The sequence below is a fragment of the Pimephales promelas genome, chromosome 6 (assembly GCF_988280905.1).
Source record: "Pimephales promelas chromosome 6, fPimPro1.hap1.1, whole genome shotgun sequence".
Classification (NCBI taxonomy): Eukaryota; Metazoa; Chordata; class Actinopteri; order Cypriniformes; family Leuciscidae; genus Pimephales; species Pimephales promelas.
The window spans coordinates 29,190,015-29,212,429 of record NC_142774.1 but is presented as its reverse complement, the minus strand read 5'-3'; the positions used below and the strand labels follow the sequence as shown (position 1 = coordinate 29,212,429).

Sequence of the window (22,415 nt, the reverse complement as noted above, 5' to 3'; positions counted from 1 at the left end):
TCCGTATTTATTTACTACTTTTTGCTTTTACTAATTTACTTTTTTTATTTGTTCTCAAGTATATAATTAGTTAATTTCACATTGGAAATATTCATAGGCTAACATTAAATTGTCTTGTGCACACAGACACTCTAACACTTACACATATAAAAATCATAATGTTAGCTGTTTGTACAAGAAGCATGTTTATTATTAATGATATAAAACAAGTTATGAAACTTCAAGAACACAACATTCCTTTTGACTGATAATTAATAATACACAATTGTATATTCATTAATAGGCTTGGTGACAGTAGTTAAAGAGAGTTAAATACTAAACAGCAAGAGCAAAACCATTAAAGTTACAGAAAAGAAAGAAAGAAAAAAAGAACAAAGAGAGAGAAAAGAAAGAAAGAAATTGTATCTTTATACTTCATCAGCGTTCAATACCGCTAGTACAGAGAGCACGTCACGTTGGTTAGTGAGTACAGCAGTAGTTTAAGAATGGCACACACAAACATCAGTATTTAGAACCATGCAAAGCGGTTTAATACCCAAGCAACCAGCATCAGTCCACAGTATCGTGCATGCCGAAGCATTCGTTAACGTTTCGAATATGTCAAAGATCACAATTCTCGAACAACCGGACCACAAGAAAAAAAAAAGTATTAAAAGAAAAAACAACAACAGACGGTTCAAACTTTAAGACTTCAAATGTTGTTTGGCAAACAAATTGCAAAATGTAAAAGTTTGTTCATCTTCAGTAGAGACCCTTCTTGCATATAGGCAAGCAAAAGTTTCAGCTCTAACCATAAAACAATAATTATTATCATCATCATCATAATCATCATCAACCAACCTTTATAATGAAGATGTTTAAAGTCCAGTGACTTCATAAACAACCTTCCAAGAGGCAACAAAGTGCTGGTCCTAAACTAGACACATTTAGACACCCTCAAACTTTATTTGAATAAGCAAAAACCATCAATGGGTTCCTTCAGATCGAGAGATCAAGCAGCAAAAAATCTCTGGCCATTCCCTCGGCTCAAACGCAGGAACGTTTTTATGATGCCACAGACGCGCTGGCCAAATTTTTGCACCAGACCTTTGTCAGAGGTTAGCAACATTTTGTTTCATCCCTGCTTCTTCAGGGCTCCTCAAAGTGCAATAAACGTCATCACTGACTACTCTCAAACAAGAGAAACAGAAAGAAAAGAGAGATAAAGAGTGTGTAAGTGTATAGCTAGAGACAAAAAGAGGTAGTGTGAGAATGCTTGTAGTTAAGTATCGGAATGAGTGTGTGTGTGTGTGTGTGTGTGTGTGTGAAAGAGAGACAGAGAGACAGAGAGAGAGAGAGAGAGAGAGAGAGAGAGAGAGAGAGAGAGAGAGAGAGAGAGAGAGAGCAGTATTCTCCAGGCCATGTCCATGGTGAAGCAGTTCCAGGATGAAGCTTCAGCCATCGTAAGAGCTTCAGAGCTTCAGTGTGAGCGAATCCTCTGCTGTACGTCAGCGTCAGCTACAGTGTTCAACAACTCCACAGCTGCTTAGAGAGGCTTATCAATGACGGTCACGCCTACACACACACACACACACACACACAGACAGACAGCAGATCAGTACAGTCATTCTAAAAAAAAAAAAAAAACTATATTAAAGGAGTAGTTCACTTTTCAAAAAACTTTTGCTGATAATTTACTCACCCCCATGTCATCCAAGATGTCCATGTCTTTCTTTCTTCAGTCGAAAAGAAATGAAGGTTTTTGATGAAAACATTCCAGCATTTTTCTCCATATAATGCACTTCAGTGGGAACCAGATGGCTCAAGGTCCAAAATACACTTTCAGTACAAACTGCAAACTGTTCAAAGGGCTTCAAACGATTACAGACGACGAATAAGGGTCTTATCAAGCGAAACGATCGCTCATTTAAAAAAAAAAAAATAAAGTTTAAGTTTTATAAGCTCAAATGGTTGACTTGATCTGTTCTGTGATGCACGTTCATGACTCTCGTGTTCGAACTTGTTCATCAAAATGACTGAATCTTTTCCCGAGTCAATTCGTTCATTTCGTTCGTTGAAAGAACCAAATGATACGAAAAAAGATTAATTCATTTTGATAAACAAGTTCGAGGAGAGTCACGAACGCGCATCACAGAACAGAGCAAGGTGACCAATTTGAGCTTCTAAAACTTTGCACTGAAACTATCTTTGGACCTTGAACCGTTTGGTTCCCAGTAAAGTGCATTAGATGGAGAAAAATCCTGGAAGGTTTTCATCAAAAACCTTAATTTCTTTTCTACTAAAGAAAGAAAGGCATGGATATCTTGGATGACATGGGGGTGAGTAAATTATCAGCAAAAGTTTTTTTTTAAACTGAACTACTCCTTTAATGTATTGTTTTATTTCAAAATTTCATCAAATTTCACCAAAAATGTAAACAAAATATTTGTCATGCACTGTTAGCATGTGTAATAATAGTTTTATTCGGCTGATACTGATAATTACAAAATGGCACACACAGAACGATTAAACATTTGTGTGACTATTGAACAGCAGATCATACCTGTTTTTTACAGTCTATGGGTCATACATGGTCCAAATACTGGAATTAACCACTAGATGGGGACCTTTCCCAATCTGTGCTCTCTTCTGGTCTCTAGTGGGTGCCTCAGGTATCTGTTCATTTTTGACTGATTTCATAAAATAATTTCAATGATCCTGTTCTTATACCGTAACACTGGCTTCCCCATGACTGAATATGCTAGAAAATTCTAAAGGTCTATTAAACCTTAGTCAGCTGTTTTGTCAATGTAGTTTTTCTCATGTTTTTGAAAGAAGTCTCTTATGTTCATCAAATCTACAGTAAAAACAGAAATATTGTGAAATATTACACAACTTAAAATAACTGCTTTCTTGTTGAATATATTTTAAAATGTAATTTATTCCTGTGATGGCAAAGCTGAATTTTCACCATCTATCATTCTAATATGACGATTTGCTGTTCAAGAAATATTTCTTATTAATCAACATTGAAACAGTTGTGCTGTATAATATTTTTGTGGAAACAGTGATACTTTTTTTTCAGGATTCTTCTATTAATTGAAAGTTCCAAACAACAGTTTGAATAAATGTGTACATACATATCTATTTATAAAAATATTACTGACAAATGTTTGAATAAATGTGTACATACATAAAAAATAAAAAAGTCATGTTTTTTCGCAACAGTTCTTCTAACCCTAATTGATGGAGTGTGTAGCTTTTCGTTTCTTAAACAGCCATGTTCACCAGGATGTTTAGTGAACGAGTCAGTGCATTCATTCAAGAGAAAGTGATGAAAGAGAGGACGTCAACATGGTAGAGACAGAAAAATGATGCATTTACAAAACGTGAATATATTCATAACAACATGAGCCACTTATAATCACTTATCGCCACTTATCAACATAAATAGAGCGCTGGAGGGATTATGTCTCCCGGCTGGCCTGGGAACACCTCTGTATTCCCCCGGAAGAGCAGGAGGAAGTGTCTAACGAGAGGGAAGTATGGGCGTCTCTGGATAAGCGGAAGAAGATGCTATGGTAACATAACTAATATTCCAAAATATTCCATGTTTAATGTCATATATCTAATATACGTATATCCTTGTTTTGGTTTCTCCTTTTGAATGACGAATATAGACTATTGGTCCTTGCTGATATATAGTTCCTTACACGCAGGCGCACAACGCACATGCTAGTTTGCAATCGGCTAGTTTGCAGCTTTTTGGTCCAAATGCAACCAACATGAGGCGACAACAACATCAGTTTCCGTCGTCGCTGTTTTTTTTAATTTGGCTTGGTGTGCCCCAGGTTTTAAGCATTTGCCAATTTAAATCCAAACAGTGACTTTTTGGGGGGCTGGGCTGTGCATAATAATGAAAAAAATTGCATTTTGAACAGTCTCTTTTCTGACCTGCGTAGCTGCGTCCTGTGCTCATGCAGGTGGGCAGTAGTGTCCATTTATCAGTGTTTGGATTGTAGAACTCCACTGAAGCCAGGTTGCACGAACCATCATCACCACCAATCACATAAAGCAGGTTATTCACGGCACACACACCTAGAACACACAAAACGATTGAAACACTGTTCATTACAGCCAGAAATGTTTTAGTTTTAGCTGGCACAGTGATGCATGTTGAGCAAGTATGTAGTATTTGACCAACTCACCTGCGTTCCTGCGGCACATGTTCATATCAGCCACCTGTTTCCATGTGTTAGTGGCGGGGTCGTACACCTCACAGCTCTTTCTGACCAAGGGGCCGTCGTGCCCTCCTACTGCATACAGCAGACCTTTTAACACACCTACACCTGTCCAACACAAGCGTTTCTGGTTTACACAGATACACGTTGATTGTCAGCATTTGTGAAGGTATGCGTTGGAGCGTGTTTGGGTGTTACCTGCACCACTACGACGGGTTCCCATCTCTGCTCTGTAAGACCACTCATTGGTGTTGGGGTTATAGGCCTCAACAGTACTCAAACACTGACGCGTTGCTCCGTCATACCCTCCGACTGCATAAAGCAAACCTAAAATTTTGAAATCAATTTCTTCAGTTCAAATCAACTCTTTTTTGAGACACGTGTGACATAAATATGTGTTGCACAAAACACAATATCAAGCGAAAATTATAATGCTTAAGTTTAGCGAAATGTTTCATTATCAATCCCAAATTAAAATGTATTATGTAAAATGATATGTATTAAATAAAACATTAGTAATGTAATACACTATTATGTTTTTGAAAGTGTCTAAAGCATTTATTTGATCAAAAATACAGTGAAACGGTAATATTGTGAAATCTTATTATTTATAATATATTTAAAAAATTTAATTTATCCCTGTGATGGCAAAGCTGAAATTTCAGCTGCCATTAGTCCAGTCTTCAGTGTAATTCATGATCCTCCGTTGCGCTGTTTAATGTTTTTGTGGAAACCGTAATTTATTTTTTCAGGATATTTCGATGAATATAAAGTTTAAAAGAACAGCATTTATTTGAAATATATATTTTTTTGCAATTAAGTAAAAGAATTACTGTCACTTTTTATCAATTTAAAGGGCACCTATTATGGAAAATTAAATTTTCAATTTTACATGTTTGAACATAAATGTGTGTTGGCAGTGTGTGAGTGACATACTGGTCCATTCTCATTTGTGTTTATACTGCCGGAGTCTCTTCGTCATCTGGGTCTGATCAGAGACTATTTAGATATTCCGATTCAAACATGTACGGCTGAATGACATTCAAAACAGCGGGTCTCTCTCTCTCTCTCTCTCTCTCTCTCTCTCAGCCATTCTGTTAAGGCCGACTGCCATAGGTATGCAAGTGATGCCCTCATCCAAAGGCAGGGGCGGGGATATGCAGCTCATTTGCATTTAAAGTCATATAGATCAAAACAGCTCATTTTTAAACAGGCCCCAAAAACTACATTTTCAAATGGTTATAATAAATTAACTGTGGGGTATTTTGAGCTGAAACTTCACAAATACATTCTGGGGACACCCAAGATCCAAAAAGGGGCATAATAGGTCCCCCTTAATGCAAACTTTCTGAATAAAATTAAGGATTGAGTATTTAAAAAAAAAAAAATCTTACTGACCCAAAGCTGTTGGTAGTGTAAATGATTCTAAATATTATTAATTATTATTATTATTAATTTATTTATAATACCATTATTATTTGTTTTTACACTGTCATTACAATGTAAGCACTAAGCAGCATCAAAACAAAATGTGAAAATACATTAATATGGTAATATACTTGTAATTCCATGTCAGGCAATTTTGTATACATTTTGTACAACACTGTATGTAATGTGTCCCTTGTTTCAAAAGGTTGAAGACCCCTGGTTTAGGCCCTTTTCTTAACCTCCAAATGCCAAACAATAGATAACAGCAATGCACACCTAATATACAGATAACTAACGTCACTAACCTCCAACAACGCCGACTCCAACACTGCTACGCCGCGTGTTCATAGGATTGACGTGGAACCACTCATTGGCCTTTGCGTTATACGCCTCTACAGAAGCTAAACCTGCAAACCAACATTTTCATCATCGAAATGGTCACTGATATAGGAATACAGTTCATGTTCATCATCCAAATCATGGCCGTACCCACCTTTGAGGTCCAGACCTCTGTAAGAGGTGTATCAAACATTGTGAACTAATTTACTAATAATAACTGCACTATACTTAATAATAATTTGATGTTGTAAAGATATTGGCCAACAACTAGATAATTGACTTTCACATCTGTGTTGATAGATTAGCAGTGTAACAGTGCTCAAAGTAAAAAACGACTGAGATAGACAATCAAATAAAAAAGTTGGGCCTTACTGTTACTTTTTCACAGAAGCTGAGCGGTCAGAAAGTGAGATGCACTGTAAGTAGCTAATACAGTGTATTTAACTGTGTAACGTGTGACTGTGTAAAATGTTAAATCACTGACAGTGATATACAGTATTGGAAGCAACACAACCAGAGCTGCTTTCAGCATAGGCAAAAAGATTATGAATGAATGTTTGCATATTGTGAATTAATTTGATGTATTTTGTAAGACGTTCCATAAAAAGGGTTGGATAGCCTTTCAATAACTTCACTTATCTTTTCTTTTAGGTAGTCATTTATAGGACAGTCATTTAGCAACTAAAAAAAGGATTAATAAAATTTGAAAATAGATGCATTACTTTAACTATTGCTTAAATTTTCTCTATTGACAAGAAATACCCAATTGTCTGCAACATTTGTACATTGATGCTTCCATATTTAAAGGGATAGTTCACCTAAAAATGACAAATCTGTTATTATTCAGTAATCATATACCCATTCAAACTTTTCATTCCAAACCCATGTTGTTTTTCATTAACTTTTTCATGACCATGCCTGTACTGTTTTCACTGACAAACAAAAATGAAAAAGACAAGTATTTTTTTCTTGGGTGGTGCTAACTTCAATATCCTGCATGTATTGCATTTTATTTATTTTATTATCCATTTTACCTTAAAACTATATTTACAAGGTCACATTGTAAAGTGTGCACAGTGCTTCAGATTAGTTTATTATTACCTTCTCAGCTCTTTGAATCACAACGGTTTTTTGAAACCTTCAGGCTGACAGTGCCAACTACTGGCCGGAAAAGATATTGAGGCCTTTAAAACTGCAGTAAGCTAAATGAACGCGATATATCCAGCAGCAGAACTGCAGATCCAGCCGTTTTAGACCAGGAGCCCCAGGATAGAAGTGTCTACTTAGTTCTGGCATGAAACTCTCGATGGCGCAGGCTGATAGGTCCTTAACTCAATAGGTCATCTACATGCAGCGCGCTTCAGAAACTCTCCATCTTCCCCAGCTCCACCTGTATAGATCTGCTACCGGGATTATTTCATGTATGTTACATGTGCTGCAGCACCATGTCTTACATGCTCACCACACCATGTCTGTGAATGTTTTGGCTGTGGCAAGTCTCTGTATTTGCTCTGCAGATCTATTCCGCCAAGACCAAATACATTAACATTGCCGATATCCATTACCATGCCAATCTATCAGAGAGTTTTCATGAAAGAAATAGAGTTATGAAATGAGTTCTTCTGCCTATAAGATAAACGTTATGTTCTATTATTAAATATGAGCTATTTTCACATGGATTTTTATCGGATCAATATCTACAAAATCATAATAATGGATAATACAGCACAATATTTTGTTGTTAGTTCACACTGCATAAACTAATGAGAACAAATAATTTTAACTTTTTAATCGACTTTTCTCCAATCTTGTGAGACGTATTTCCAAGTGAAACGGAATATTGAATAAAGGGTGGGGGTCTACTTTAACGCACCTCCTTACCATCCCTCGCTCATAGCATAGTGGTTAAGGACATTCAACCCAAGCCATAAAACTACGTCATCAGAGAAGAAACGCCGTTCCAGAGCAGAAGCAAATTTTCAGATTTTGATTAAAGATTACCACGACAAACATTTTTTTTTGGCTACACTTTATTTCGATAGTCACTTTAGACGTTCTGCTAATTATAAGTAACTTTTCAACTACGTGTCAACTAACTGTCATTAGAGTATTAGTATAATATAGTAGACTCTCAGTAGACTGTTAGGTTATGGTTAGGTGTTAGGCTTTGGGTTAGGAGAATAAGTTTACTTGTAGTCGCCAAGTCACTTGTAGTCAGTTAAATGTCTGTTGGGGGACCAACAAAATAAAGTGTTATCAGATATTAAGCTGACAGTCTACTAATACTCTAATGACAGTTAGTTGACATGTAGTTGAAAAGTTACTTAAAGTTAGTAGAATGTCTAAAATGGACTATCAAAATAAAGCATTACCTTTTTTTTCTTTTTATTAACTTGCACAGATTAATTGACACAAATGAACATATAACATCTAATACAGGTACGGTGATGGATATATTGTGCATCCCTACTTGTATGTTTTTTTTTTCACAAATAATGGGAAATTATACATTTATTAATTTTTTTTTTAAATAAAAAAAGTTGTATAGTTGCATATCATTGAACTAACAATGAAATATTGTGTTCGAATCCATTAACTTCAAACATGATTAATAGGCATTAGGCATTGTTTAAAACACTTCTCATCAGACTGTGATTCAAAGTGACTTTATTTAAAATGATTGTTGTGAAATATTAAAATCCATGTGAAATAGCTCATATCTATTAAAAGGAAATGATGTGCATAAGCTCCACCCCTCACTTCTGTTCTGTGGCTGCTGGTCTGAAACTGCTGGCACTGTGATTCTGCAGCGGAAAACTATTAAAATGAACAGAAGCGTTTGTGCTTGCGAGCAAAATGGAAAAGAGTGGGGTGTCGAGAAATATTTTTAAACGTTTTAAAATAAGATTTATCTTGAAATGACGCTTGTGCGAGAAACTAAAAAAAGCAGATGAGCCGCGCAAAGGTCAAAGATGAAATGCTTAATACATTTACATCAAAAACAACATTTTCTCAAGTTGTTCATCACCACTAGGCTATGGCGAACAAAGTTTAAAAATTAGATTAAAATCTATATTATTTGACATTTATAACGTGGGTGAATCTTCAAAAAGATCAGGGGCTTTCGACAATAATCAGCTTAAAGCTACACTGTGTGATTTTTACCCCCATCTAGTGGTGAAAAGTTATATGACCATCCAGTGAATATTAGTTTCTGTTCCTCTCAATTCCGATTTCGTTTTAACTCCTACGGTGGCCAATGTAGTCCAAGATTAACATGGCTTCCAGTTCGACCTCATCCATGAGTGTTAACTCAAACGTAAACGCGAAAGGCGAAGCTTGAATTAACGGGTATGTCCCTCTTTGGCTAATGTACTTTCAAGATGGAGGGGCAACATGGCGACCGAAATTAGAACCCCTTACCCGTATGTTTTTTCAATGGCATATTATACACTCACGAGAATACTTTATTACTTGAACGAAGTAAATATACATTAATGAGCACTAATATTTTTGAAAGAACTAAGTGTTTTTAGCTAAGAATAAACTAAAAGAGTTACAGTGTAGCTTTAAGCCACCAAGGTAGCTACTCACCAATAGCAGATTGCAAGAGGACAATAGGTCTGTTGTTATCTTCTGAGCCATTCTGACACGTGTCTGAAGTCCGCGGTCTTTTGCTTCATACTTAAAAGCGCTCCATTATGATCGCTGTTGATGAAGAGCTTAATATGATCCCTATTCGCTAATGCGCGCCGTACCCGAGCGTGGCTTAATTGACTCCTACACCCATCAAGACCATTGTTTATACATATAAGCACCCTAAACATTTATTAATTTAGGTTTTTAAAGTGCTGGCACTATACAAATTTCTGGCGCGTCTATAGCCCCGGTAAGCCCCGCCCTCGTGCCGCCACTGGAAAAGACATGGTTTTGGTCTTAAAGCTGTTGTTATCCAATTTTTGCCCTCCAAAAATCTTAAAGTGCACATATACAATAGACCTCAGTATTTCTAAAACCCTGCTCTCATGATCCCAATTATTATTAGTATCTTCATAGTATTAAGCATTGATACCATAACTAGAATAACAGTTATGCACTTCTCTGCCGTACACAAATGCAGCTGCAACATAGTAAAAGTATTTTTGATGCAAGATGAATATGCATGTGTTACCTGTGCTGCCATCAAAGCCCCCTACAGCATACAGCAGTCCGTTGAGGATAGCGGACCCTAGTGTTGACCTCCGGTCCTGCATACTGCTGACACAACACCATTCGTCTTTTACTGGGTCGTACGCATCCACCGTCCTCACACGCAATGACCCGTTGAAACCCCCGACAGCATACACAACACCGCCCACGTACACCACACCTAGAAATAAATAAAAAATATAGACATTTTTGTGAATATATAGATATATAACAGTTGGTGAGTGAAGTTGTTTGTTATATAAGACAATGGCACTTTAATTAATTTTTTTTTCCATAATTTATTTTGCATTTTGGTGAAAAGCCATTATAGGCTGTTTCATTGTGACAACTTATCCCATATAGTCTCACAATATACGGCTACTGGGTTACACTACCGTTCAAAAGTTTTTGGTTGGAAATATTTCTTTTAATGCCTTTGATGGCTGCATTTATTTGACCAAAAATACAGTAAAATTGTGAAATATTATAACAAATTAAATTAACTTAGAATGTAGAATTTCTGTGTTAATATATCTAAAAAATGTAATTTATTTTTTTGATGCCAAAGATGATTTTTTAGCAGGGATTACTCCAGTCTTCACTGTCACATTATAATTCAGAAATCATTCTAATAGACTGATTTGGTGATCAAGAAACATTTCTTATTATTACCGATGTTGAAAAACAGTTGCTGTTTAGTATTTTTGTGGAAACTGATTTTGATTGAACAGAAAATTTGAAGAACAGCATTTACAACATGACATCATGACTTCTGCGTAAACATACAGGCCACTTTCAAGTCAAGTGGCGTGTTATCTCTACGCATTTTGAGCTATCCGCGTGTATGGGTGTAAGTCTACGCCATTAACGTCCGAGTGATTCCGCATGTCTGTACACGCCGTCAAATGTCCAGTCATAAATGCCATTAACCCCAGTGACGGTTAGATTTAGGGACGGGGTTGAAGTAAGTCATATCTTTTCTTTCCTATGATGGTAAGGGAACAGTCATAAATGCCATTAACTCCAGTGACGGTTAGGTTTAGGGATGGGGTTGAGGTAAGTCATAATAACGTTAAGTCAACGGCGTTCATAAACACGCTGAAAAGCGATTACGCGTCTTGATAGCACGCCAAAAATGGAAATACGAATTGGCGTGTCATACACACGCTACTTTATGAGATCAGTCTGGCATTTATTTGAAAAAGAAAAAAAAAATAGTGTCATTATAAATGTCTCTAGTCACTTTTGATGAATTTAATACATCCTTGCTATTTTTTTAGGCAGCTATTAAAAAAAATGTTAACACCAAACTTTTGAATGGTAGTTTGTGTTATCACAGAATGTTAGTGTATTTTTTCTAGGAAAATAATGGTATAAATGTTCTAATGTTTTATTAAGTTGAGCCCACTAGTTTTATACCTCAGTTCATGTTTTCTGTGTAAATACATTTATGCCGCATAAAAGTCAACTTTTTGTGGAATATATGCCATATATACCGTAGGTAATATAAGTCAGTAAATTTACACTTGAAATTTCATTTTTCACCCACATTAGGTGTCCAAAACGCCAATGATCTTGCCATCACTTACAAATACACTAACTTACCATCATTTTCATAACCAAAGTCATTTCAACAGCACCACATTTTTAGCAGTGTCCAAGTCAAGACAGATTCCCCAGCAAATTGCATTTTACTCACCCAAGAGTGTCTCTAATTATTTTTTTAGTACATAAAGTTAATTACCTTCAAACCGAAGCAATTACAGTAAGCAACACAACGGTCAAGTCAGTAGTGGGGATGCAATTAGGTTTTAAAAAGGACAGCTGTTGAATGTGAGACCAGGGTGAGTCATTTTTGTGCCTGCATAAGTCATTGTCAATGATAAGAGCGTGGCTGCTCACCTGCTCGACATCGTCTGGAGGGTAATTCTGCCACTTGGAACCATCTCTCCTCCTCAAAATCATAGCACTCCACACTGCGGATGGCTTTAGGGGCCTGTCCCCCGACTACAACCATCACCTTTAACATACATGTGAGAAAAGAATCAGATCCCTTAACTTAACTTTCTGTTTTTAACTTTTTTGTTTATCCAGTTTAAATGATCTTGTATCTGTATATAAAAGTTATTTTAGAATAATTTCTTAGAAAACAAATTCTTTGCATTCATGATTGTTTAAAGGTTTTTAAATGATAACATTTTCAATAAAAGTTTAAGCCCTTAGCTGTCACCCCCCTTTTCTAGAATGGGGGTTAAAATGCACTATTCAAACTTAGATGGTCGTAATACAAGAATGCTTTGGAATATATACCATAGTTTGGTCTTGTTTTAAAGAATGCAATTAACAGATTATTGATGAAGTAAAAACACTTCAAAAAATGAAAGTATGAAAAAGTTATGGAAATTTAAATTTACAGTATATCAATTATACTGTACTATATTTTTTTTTATTTTATATTAAATATACATTTTACAAAATATTTTTTAATCTAAAATTACTATAAAATCAAAGCCATAAATCTAACGAAGTTATGTTCCAAATTTGAAGTTGATATCACAAAAGTTGAAGTTCCCATGAGATTGTGTTTAGGCGTAGTACCAAAAATAGCCACCGGGTGCCATTGAATTCCATTGAATTTAGTTGAATACATTCTGCCTTAACAAATTAATACATTTCTGTCCAAATATCAATTCTGTCATATCAATTTGGAACCTTGAGTCACAGACCTTTCTGACAATATGTGTTTTGTCAAGATTAGAAAAGGTTTTGATCAAATTATGAAATATAATGGTGCCCAAAAGGGGAGGAGCCTGATAAAATAATTTGGAGTATCGTTTCTATGGTAACACAACGTTCAATTATAAAACGGTTTTCACAGGATTAATTCTGAGTTTATAAGCTTTCAAATGATACCTAATTTATGATATCTACTAAAATATGTGATATAATAAGAAATGCTATAAAAAAAGATTATTTATTTTTTCTGCTTCATGTCTCTATCGCCCAAAAGAGCCCATGCAATGAAAAAACATTGAAGATCCCTGTTCTAAGATGCTAAGCAAGTAACAATAGTTTAAATACAGCTTGCATTATGTGCAGATCACGTTCCTCCCTCTTCATCCAATATCTCCCTGCTCTTTACAGCTGATATCAATGAAAATGTTCAAAATGACCATAATCAAGACTGTCCTAACAAACCTTTGGGTAGCTAATGGGTGTTCTCACTCTGGTCCGGATGGTCTTCATCATGGAGCGCTGCTCGGCAGGCAGCAGGTGGTACTTCATAGCTTCAATAAGGTAGTCTTTACATGCACTGCTGTTCTTTACTAGAGTTTCCTCTTCCACCCTCTACACACACACACACAATTAAATCACTTTCATCACTAAAGAATATCAAACCACACATTTACTAATGCGTTTGCACACACAGACACACACCTGTACAAGGTATTCTCTGGAAAGTAGGGGCAAGCGAACATGTTCCATCAGATGAGACATGTGTTCCTGACGCACATCTTTATCATGCGTGACCCACGCTATGACTGCTTCAAACACCTATAAACACACAAGGAACCTTGATATCAGTTTATATTCATGTCAAGCGATTCAATCACAAATGGTCAGCACAAATTACAGATGTAAACAAGGTCGAAAACATTTTGAGATCCTATCAATGCAATCTCATAAGCAGCTATGCATATGATCACATCACATTTGAAAAAAGAGAACACCAATCATTCAAAACGTGTTAAAGGGCAAATGTTTTTCAAAATCTAGATTAAAACTTGTGCCAAGTTCTTAGAAGCATTTTCTTTGTATTCCTGTTTGGTTTAAGCTGTTTTTTTCTAATATTATATTTTAATATTTTTTTAACTAACATTTTCAATTAAAGTTGAAATAAAATGACTCTAAAAATGTGAAATGGTGTAACCATGAAGCAAAAATTACTTATTTATGTCAAATTTATATTCATTTCACTTAATTTCAGTTTGAGTTCAGTTTTAGTTCTTATTTATAGTCAGTTTGTAATTTTATTACTTTAACTTGGCAATACTTCTAATATTCACGTAGTTGTTCCATCTAATATTTGTATTAGATAGATTGTATTAGGTATTTTATTTTATATAATATTTATCTAAATTAACAAACAAATGTTGTAGTTTTAGGCTTAATAATCATAACCCTGTTAGGGAATCACATCATATGATATTTTATAATCTGAACTAATCTTGCTTTGTGACAAGAAGGTTATTTATCAAACAATCTAATATTTTTAAAGGGCACCTATTATGCAAAAATCACTTTTACATGGCGTTTGAACATAAATGTGTGTTGGCAGTGTGTGTCCACAACCACCCTATAATGAACAAAATATCATTAGCGTACTGTATTAGCATAGACACACCCTGAGTGAGCTAAAGACGAGTCCCGGCTCTGAGCCCGATCTCGCGAGGCTGCAGCTAATTTGCATTTAAAGGGATACACACAAAAATGGTGCTTTTTTCTGAGCCCCAAAAAGTGACATTTTAAACGTGTAAAAAATGATCTGTTGGGTATAATACACACTCTGGGGACATCAGAACATACCAACCTTATTTTACACTTATTTTAAATCTTGTGAAAAGAGTGAAGAAATAGGTGCCCCTTAAAGAAAATCAAGCTTTTAATGTTGTTAATATGTCTATAGCCATATTCAGATGGGATTAAATTTACAAGGGTAGATGGAGGAATGTAATTTTACCACAGGACGTCTGTAATGGTAATGGCCAATTCGCACAGGATACGATTTCTCAGTAAAAGTTGGGTACCTCTGTTGGGTATCTAGTATCTCTAACAAGTGCTTATGTGGAAAACACTTTGCCACAGACTTGGCCCAGCGTCCAGAATGCAACTGAATGCTTTTTCAAGCGTCTCCATACTTGCTGAAAACTACTTTTAAAGAGAAAATGACAAAATATTTAAAGCGTGTCTATTCGCAAAGGATTAGTATTACCTGAGGTCATACTTCCGGACATTTTTACTTAATGTAGAAGTTGCCGTAATCTTTACTTACATTGTCCGTAATGATTACTGAGATGGCACATTCAGACGGGACTAAAATCTCAGAGAAGCACTGGTAATTATTACCGTACTTTACCCCACCTCTCCATGTTAAACTGGTGTTTAATGTACTTTAAGACAAACCATGTGCAAAGTTATAAGTCAAAACCATTGTTGAGAATTGTTTCCTTAAAACTGCAGTGAACGAAAGTCAGTCTCAAAAACGCAGTGAAATCGCTGGTGTTCATGATGTCACAAACTACCTTGTAACCAATCACGTCTGACCGTCAACGAGTGGATCTCTGATTGAGTGGAGGCGGGGTTAAATTTGAAAGTTTGTAGCCACTAAATTAGACACGTTCTCCTCAAAATCTAATCACAGGAGAGATTTCAGAGATGTCAATGACAGGTGTAAACAGCATTCTGTCATAGTTGACAACTTGTGATCAGATCACCAGAGATGAATGTTAATAAAAAGGACTGTCTTAAAAAGCTGGTGCTGCCATGTAAAATAAAAAAAAAAAAAACAGCATGGTGCCCACGCCTTACATCTTCCAACTCTTGTTTCCATGACGACAAACAAGCTCTCACCCCCAGCAGCTACAGCTATTCCCATAGTGTTATTGTACCAGCAGCAGATTACCATGGCAACAGAGCAGCTAAAGTCTGCATGATAAAATCACCTGTGTGCTGCTATAGTTACAGATCACTAGCAGGAATCCAAGTCTCTCAACAAACGTGACATTACCTTTTCTTCAGACGTAATGGTCAGTTTGTCGCTTGCTATGAGGCTGCAGACTTGCTCCATGCCCAGATTGAGAAACTCCTCACTCTGCACGACCTCTGAGAAGTGCTGCTCTGTGAGTGTTAGTGAGTGGGAGAGACATTGAGACTATTAAACAGAGTTACTGACACTATTGTGACTATCGTGTACTTTTCTCTTGTACGGATGGACGGACACACACCTGCATACGTGTTGGCAAGATTGAGCAGTTCCGTGCAGGCGTGCAAATCGGCAAAGGCGCGGATACCGAGGCAGTTGGTTGGGTGAAGTTGAGTTATGAGAAACTCGCAGCAGGCCTTTTTAACTTCCTGCAACTGCAGCAGACCAGCGGCAGGCAGGAGCACCTAAAACACACATACACACACACACACTCACATAACCTCAAAAATGCTTTAAGAATTTGATCTGCTGTATTTTTATTTGTCCTGGCAATAACTTTACTTGCACTAGTACAACAAGTGTTTTTATTACAACAACTATTTTTTTATTTTGTATGAAAAATATATTTACAAAAGAATTAATAATCAACAATCAATATCAAATCAATAAATATGTTTGCACATTAAATAAAAAAATATAGTTGCAAATGTCAAGAAACAACGCTTGTATACACACAGGATGCACTCCTGCAAACCTATGTTGGGTGTGTGAAATGGGCATCTATGCATTGTGTCTCGCTGTTTTTAAGCATGTCACGCCATTAAAAGTAGGCATCTGACTGTTTTCAATGTAAGAATGTGTCCTGAATGAATACCACTCACTCCTTTTCACCTCTATTTTATGTATGTGCAAACTGAACTGACAAGATAAATGTCAGCAGGGGTTAAAGTGGAAAATATTCCTGAGCGTGAACTTTTGATTACATAACGTGACGTATGGATCTCAATCACACTGTGTTGCCAGGACCCGCCCTGCTCTGCTTCTGATCGACTTGTAACGTTAGTTAGAGCTGCGCTCCTCTCATATGATTGGTAGGTGAAATCAATTGACCCGAAAAAATTAACCCGCACTCAAGTTCCCAATTTTATATTTATTTTTTTCACGCCCGCACGCCGGAGATCCAGCACGGGCCATTCTTTTTATTAAGCCCTGCAGCAAAGTTTGCATTTGAGTCATTCCCTTAAAAATTCGGCCTCATTTTAACACCCTCCGTCTAGTCAAATGTGCAGTGCAGACACAGACACATAAGCTACTGACACCCACCCACACAGCACACTTCCTGGATGTGATTTTCTATCCTCAGAGTAATAGCAAAGAACACAACGTAAAAAGGACACAGATTCAGTCAACTGTGTTTTTAGGCCATATTTCCATATGCAAAAAAAGTCACCCACACACGCTTACCTGCACATTCTCCTCCGTTACTTGGATCTCAGCCGTGTAAACATAGTCTATCAGCATTCCCAAAGTCCAGCCGTCAATCTCCTTGATTCGAACCTTCTTCTGGCGGCTCTCGGTCATCTCTCCTACAAACACAAATATTCAAAAATGTCATTATAATATATATATATATATATATATATATATATATAACAACCAAGTTAAATACCTTCTAAACTTAAAAGACAAACGTGACGGCTGGGGTGCTGGAGGCAGGAATACAGTTCCCAGCATACACCATGGCTTGTAACTCCAAATGACTGTGTACTGCAGTACATTATTTGCACTGGTGTCATTGTGTTAGTGGCTCCTGTACTTTATGCATATGGTGATCTCTAAATCTAACTAAATCTCTGCCCTGGAATATGTTACTGTCATAGTGGTTGGTATGTTAAATTTTTAAGGCACATCAAAGTGGTTAATAAAATGACTTTTTTTATTTCTGGGTCATTATTTTCTAGACACTTTGCATTCTTAGTGGCAGCAATTACTGTTAGATGAGCAAATATTGCATTAATTAATATTGCATGGCACAGTGGATAAGACACATGCCTTTGGTGTGAGAGACCCGGGTTTGAATCCACTGTGAGACACCAATGTGACCCTGAGCAAGACACTTAACCCCTAGTTGCTCCAGATGCGTACAACCTCTGACATATATAACAGTTGTAAGTCGCTTTGGATAAAAGCGTCAGCTAAATGAATAAATGTAATGTAATGTAATTAACAGTGAAATATACACTGCAACAAACCATGAACAGTGAACCATTTACTTGTGCATTATTAGTACAAAACCTGAGTGAGTCATTTTGATTCCCCATCATGAGAGAAAAACTATTTGACTTTTTTTATTTTTATGTATCCAGCCTAAGATTTGCATGTGTGTGAGGCATATTTTTATTTCCAGACTATGATGACTATATTCCAGCAACACTGACTGCATGACCAGCTGGTGGTCTAATGCAATATATATATATATATATATATATATATATATATATATATATATATATATATATATATATATATATATATATTTTCTTTTCTTCTTGTCATTACTTTTGTATGATGATTTAAGTACTTGAATCAAATTGAAATGATAGTGTGTGTATATATAAATATATATAAATAAATATACACTCACCGGCCACTTTATTAGGTACACCTGTCCAACTGCTCGTTAACACTTAATTTCTAAGCAGCCAATCACATGGCGGCAACTCAGTGCATTTAGGCATGTAGACATGGTCAAGACAATCTCCTGCAGTTCAAACCGAGCATCAGTATGGGGAAGAAAGGTGATTTGAGTGACTTTGAACGTGGCATGATTGTTGGTGCCAGAAGGGCTGGTCTGAGTATTTCAGAAACTGCTAATCTACTGGGATTTTCACGCACAACCATCTCTAGGGTTTACAGAGAATGGTCAGAAAAAGAAAAAACATCCAGTGAGCGGCAGTTCTGTGGGCGGAAATGCCTTGTTGATGCCAGAGGTCAGAGGAGAATGGCCAGACTGGTTCGAGCTGATAGAAGGGCAACAGTGACTCAAATAACCACCCGTTACAACCAAGGTGGGCAGAAGAGCATCTCTGAACGCACAGTACGTCGAACTTTGAGGCAGATGGGCTACAGCAGCAGAAGACCACACCGGGTGCCACTCCTTTCAGCTAAGAACAGGAAACTGAGGCTACAATTTGCACAAGCTCATCGAAATTGGACAATAGAAGATTGGAAAAACGTTGCCTGGTCTGATGAGTCTCGATTTCTGCTGCGACATTCGGATGGTAGGGTCAGAATTTGGCGTCTACAACATGAAAGCATGGATCCATCCTGCCTTGTATCAACGGTTCAGGCTGGTGGTGGTGGTGTCATGGTGTGGGGAATATTTTCTTGGCACTCTTTGGGCCCCTTGGTACCAATTGAGCATCGTTGCAACGCCACAGCCTACCTGAGTATTGTTGCTGACCATGTCCATCCCTTTATGACCACAATGTACTCAACTTCTGATGGCTACTTTCAGCAGGATAATGCGCCATGTCATAAAGCTGGAATCATCTCAGACTGGTTTCTTGAACATGACAATGAGTTCGCTGTACTCAAATGGCCTCCACAGTCACCAGATCTCAATCCAATAGAGCATCTTTGGGATGTGGTGGAACGGGAGATTCGCATCATGGATGTGCAGCCGACAAATCTGCGGCAACTGTGTGATGCCATCATGTCAATATGGACCAAACTCCCTGAGGAATGCTTCCAGCACCTTGTTGAATCTATGCCACGAAGAATTGAGGCAGTTCTGAAGGCAAAAGGGGGTCCAACCCGTTACTAGCATGGGGTACCTAATAAAGTGGCCGGTGAGTGTATATATATATATATGTCATTACTTTTGTATGATGATTTGGCAGTATTAAACACAATCATGCCAATAAAGTACTTGAATTAAATTGAAATGATAGTGTGTATGTTCTCACCTGTAAACATAGCATGGAAGTAAGGACTCCCAGCAGCTAAGACGACTCGATGAGCGGCGATCTCCACATCCTCCGCAATAATAGTGACATCACACAGCACGCTCTGACTGCAGAAAGGTAAAGATAACAAACCAATTTTTACAATTCTTCACACAGTGGCCCCTGTGTGCAAAAGTAATTGGATACTTTTGGACAAAATATCTGAATGAGGTTGCATTTGACATTACAAACATCAAACCTTGTGGCATCTACAAATAGAGAAAGTTCCTCAGAACTTCACTTTTTTGAGCCGTTTAACCAGACTTTTAAGCAGTGTCAAGGTGATTTTTAATGGTTATATGAATTAAGTTCCCTCAAATTCTAAATTGAGGCCACTGTGTGGGTTTTTAAAAATTTCAAGAATTTAATTTTTTATTTATCTTAAAATGTGTGCTTGTGCTAGACTGCATACATGATCAAAATACTATAAAAATTGTTGTAAAAGAGTAATTTTAACAATTAATATTTCAGATTTATATGTATTGTACATATGTCTATTCCTGAATTTTCAGCAGACATTACACGAGTCAACAGTGCTTATGCTTATAAAAGCGAAACATTTTATTTTGGGTCACCGTTCTAGGTCGAGTTACAGTACTCGTGTAACTGTATTTAAATAGGGAAAACGTGGAGGTGTTTGGTCGCTGCTCTGCTTGGCCCATATTGAATGAAGCGGGCTAAGTTAAAGTGCAATCAAAGTGTCTCGCGATTGAGACGAGAGAGGTATGCATCAACTCCTCTTAGTTAAGGGAATAACATAGTTTAATATGAACATAAAACAATGGAATATCCCTTTAATAGCAGAAACATAAACATTGTGTATAATCAATGTTACAAAAAGGCACTGCATGATTTCTAACAGTATAACACACACACACCTGCGGAGCTCGTTCATGACCCTGAAGGCTTTCTTCATGTGACGTGGATTGATGGTGACTGCACTCTGTTTCTCACACACATCATCCTTCAGCTCCACAGCTTTATGATGGCAAAGCTTAGTGCATCTGAGAGAGAGACAGAGACACACACACACACACACACACACACACACACACACACACACACACACACACACACAGAGAGAGAGAGTGGTTCATCACCAACCACAGTAACATTACGCAATCTTAAGAGTGGCCATTTAGTATGGTAGCTTGCTTCAGCTACAGAATAAAAACATTAAAAAGGTCATTTGGACTTATCTCACAATTCTGTTTATTTTTTCCTCATAATTGCTTGTTTATGTCCCTTAATTGAAAATGTTCCCAGAAAAAAGTATGACTTGTTAGAAAAAAGCAAAAAATGTGAGATGAAAAAGAACCTTCTTTTTATTATTATTAAATTTCTTTATATGGACAAGCTTCCATTACATGGCAATTTTCAAAAGTGACTTGTCAGTTCCTTAACATGTGAGAGAAAAAGTATTCGTGTGTGGATAGTGTGTGGATAAAGACAGAGAGATGTCATGTGATCATATGGCTGAACTGATTTACTCTATATTGACATTACAGTACTGTGAACACATGCAGCTCTCTCTTCCTCTCTCTCTCTCTCTCTCTCACACACACACACACAAACACAACACTTACAGTGGATGTATCTCCATAGCGCTGGTTCTGTTCACATCAGTCTGCGTCTCTCCATCTCTGTTCGGGCTCTGTCGTTTAAACCCCCGCCGTGTCCCGTTCACAGAACCGAGCCGAACCGGGCTGGACTGAGCCGGTGTGCGGGTCCAGCTCCGCAAACGCAAATTAAAATCAGCCTCAGAAACGGTGTCACTGTGACTGACTTGTCCAGATAATGAGAGACAGACAGGTCCGTTGTGTGGGTGAAGACAGGACACATCCAGAGACGGAGACGCTATTTCTCACATACAAAAACAAGAGTGAAGGAAAGAATGACACTCTCCTTCGGCGAAACACAAAAAGCACGAGCGGCCCCACAGCGGCGCCTACTGCTGGAAGACCTCAATTTGCGTTTGTATGCCATCTCAGACCATGATTGTTTTGAGGTCGAGTAAGTCTTAAAGTGAAATCGTGTTTCTAATTAAGATTTTTAATGTTTTAAAAGAAGCCATTATGCGCAGCAAGGCCGCGTAGCCTACTTAAAAAATAAAATAAAGTAATAGCCTATTCATATAAAAAATACAGTACTGTACTCTTGTAAAATATTATATTATAAAATACAAATTTTCAAATTGTAATATATCTGAAAGGGCAATATGATAAAGCTCAATTTTCAACATCATCATCCCAGTCTTTAGTGTCACATGATCCTTCAGAAATCATCGCAATATGCTAATTTGGTGCTTAAAAACATTTTTTATTATTAGCAATGTTGAAAACCGTTGTGGTGATTAATATTTTTGTGAAAACTGTGATATTTGTCAGGATTCTTTGATGAATAGAAAGTTCACAAGAATGGGATTTTGTTTGGAAAACTTCTGTAATATTAAAAATCTCACTAGTGTCACATTCGATCGATGTAATGTCCTTGTGAATAAAAGTATTAGTTTCTTAAAAACCTCAATGA

The 22,415-nt window shown here is 36.9% G+C and overlaps 1 protein-coding gene across 1 annotated transcript; it reads right to left on the bottom strand.

Moving 5' to 3' along the window:
• Window positions 1–161: 161 nt before the first annotated feature.
• klhl2 (kelch-like family member 2) lies at window positions 162–21,797 on the bottom strand. Its single transcript, XM_039692669.2, has 15 exons — window positions 21,473–21,797; window positions 20,765–20,890; window positions 19,848–19,954; window positions 17,344–17,465; window positions 16,181–16,343; window positions 15,964–16,073; window positions 13,614–13,730; window positions 13,374–13,523; window positions 12,078–12,195; window positions 10,159–10,356; window positions 5,954–6,055; window positions 4,419–4,547; window positions 4,188–4,328; window positions 3,934–4,077; window positions 162–1,554 (listed from the first exon to the last, which is right to left on the bottom strand). Exons 1-15 carry the CDS (start codon window positions 21,487–21,489, stop codon window positions 1,526–1,528), a joined length of 1,773 nt encoding a protein of 590 aa, XP_039548603.1. The 5' UTR covers window positions 21,490–21,797; the 3' UTR covers window positions 162–1,525.
• Window positions 21,798–22,415: the final 618 nt, after the last annotated feature.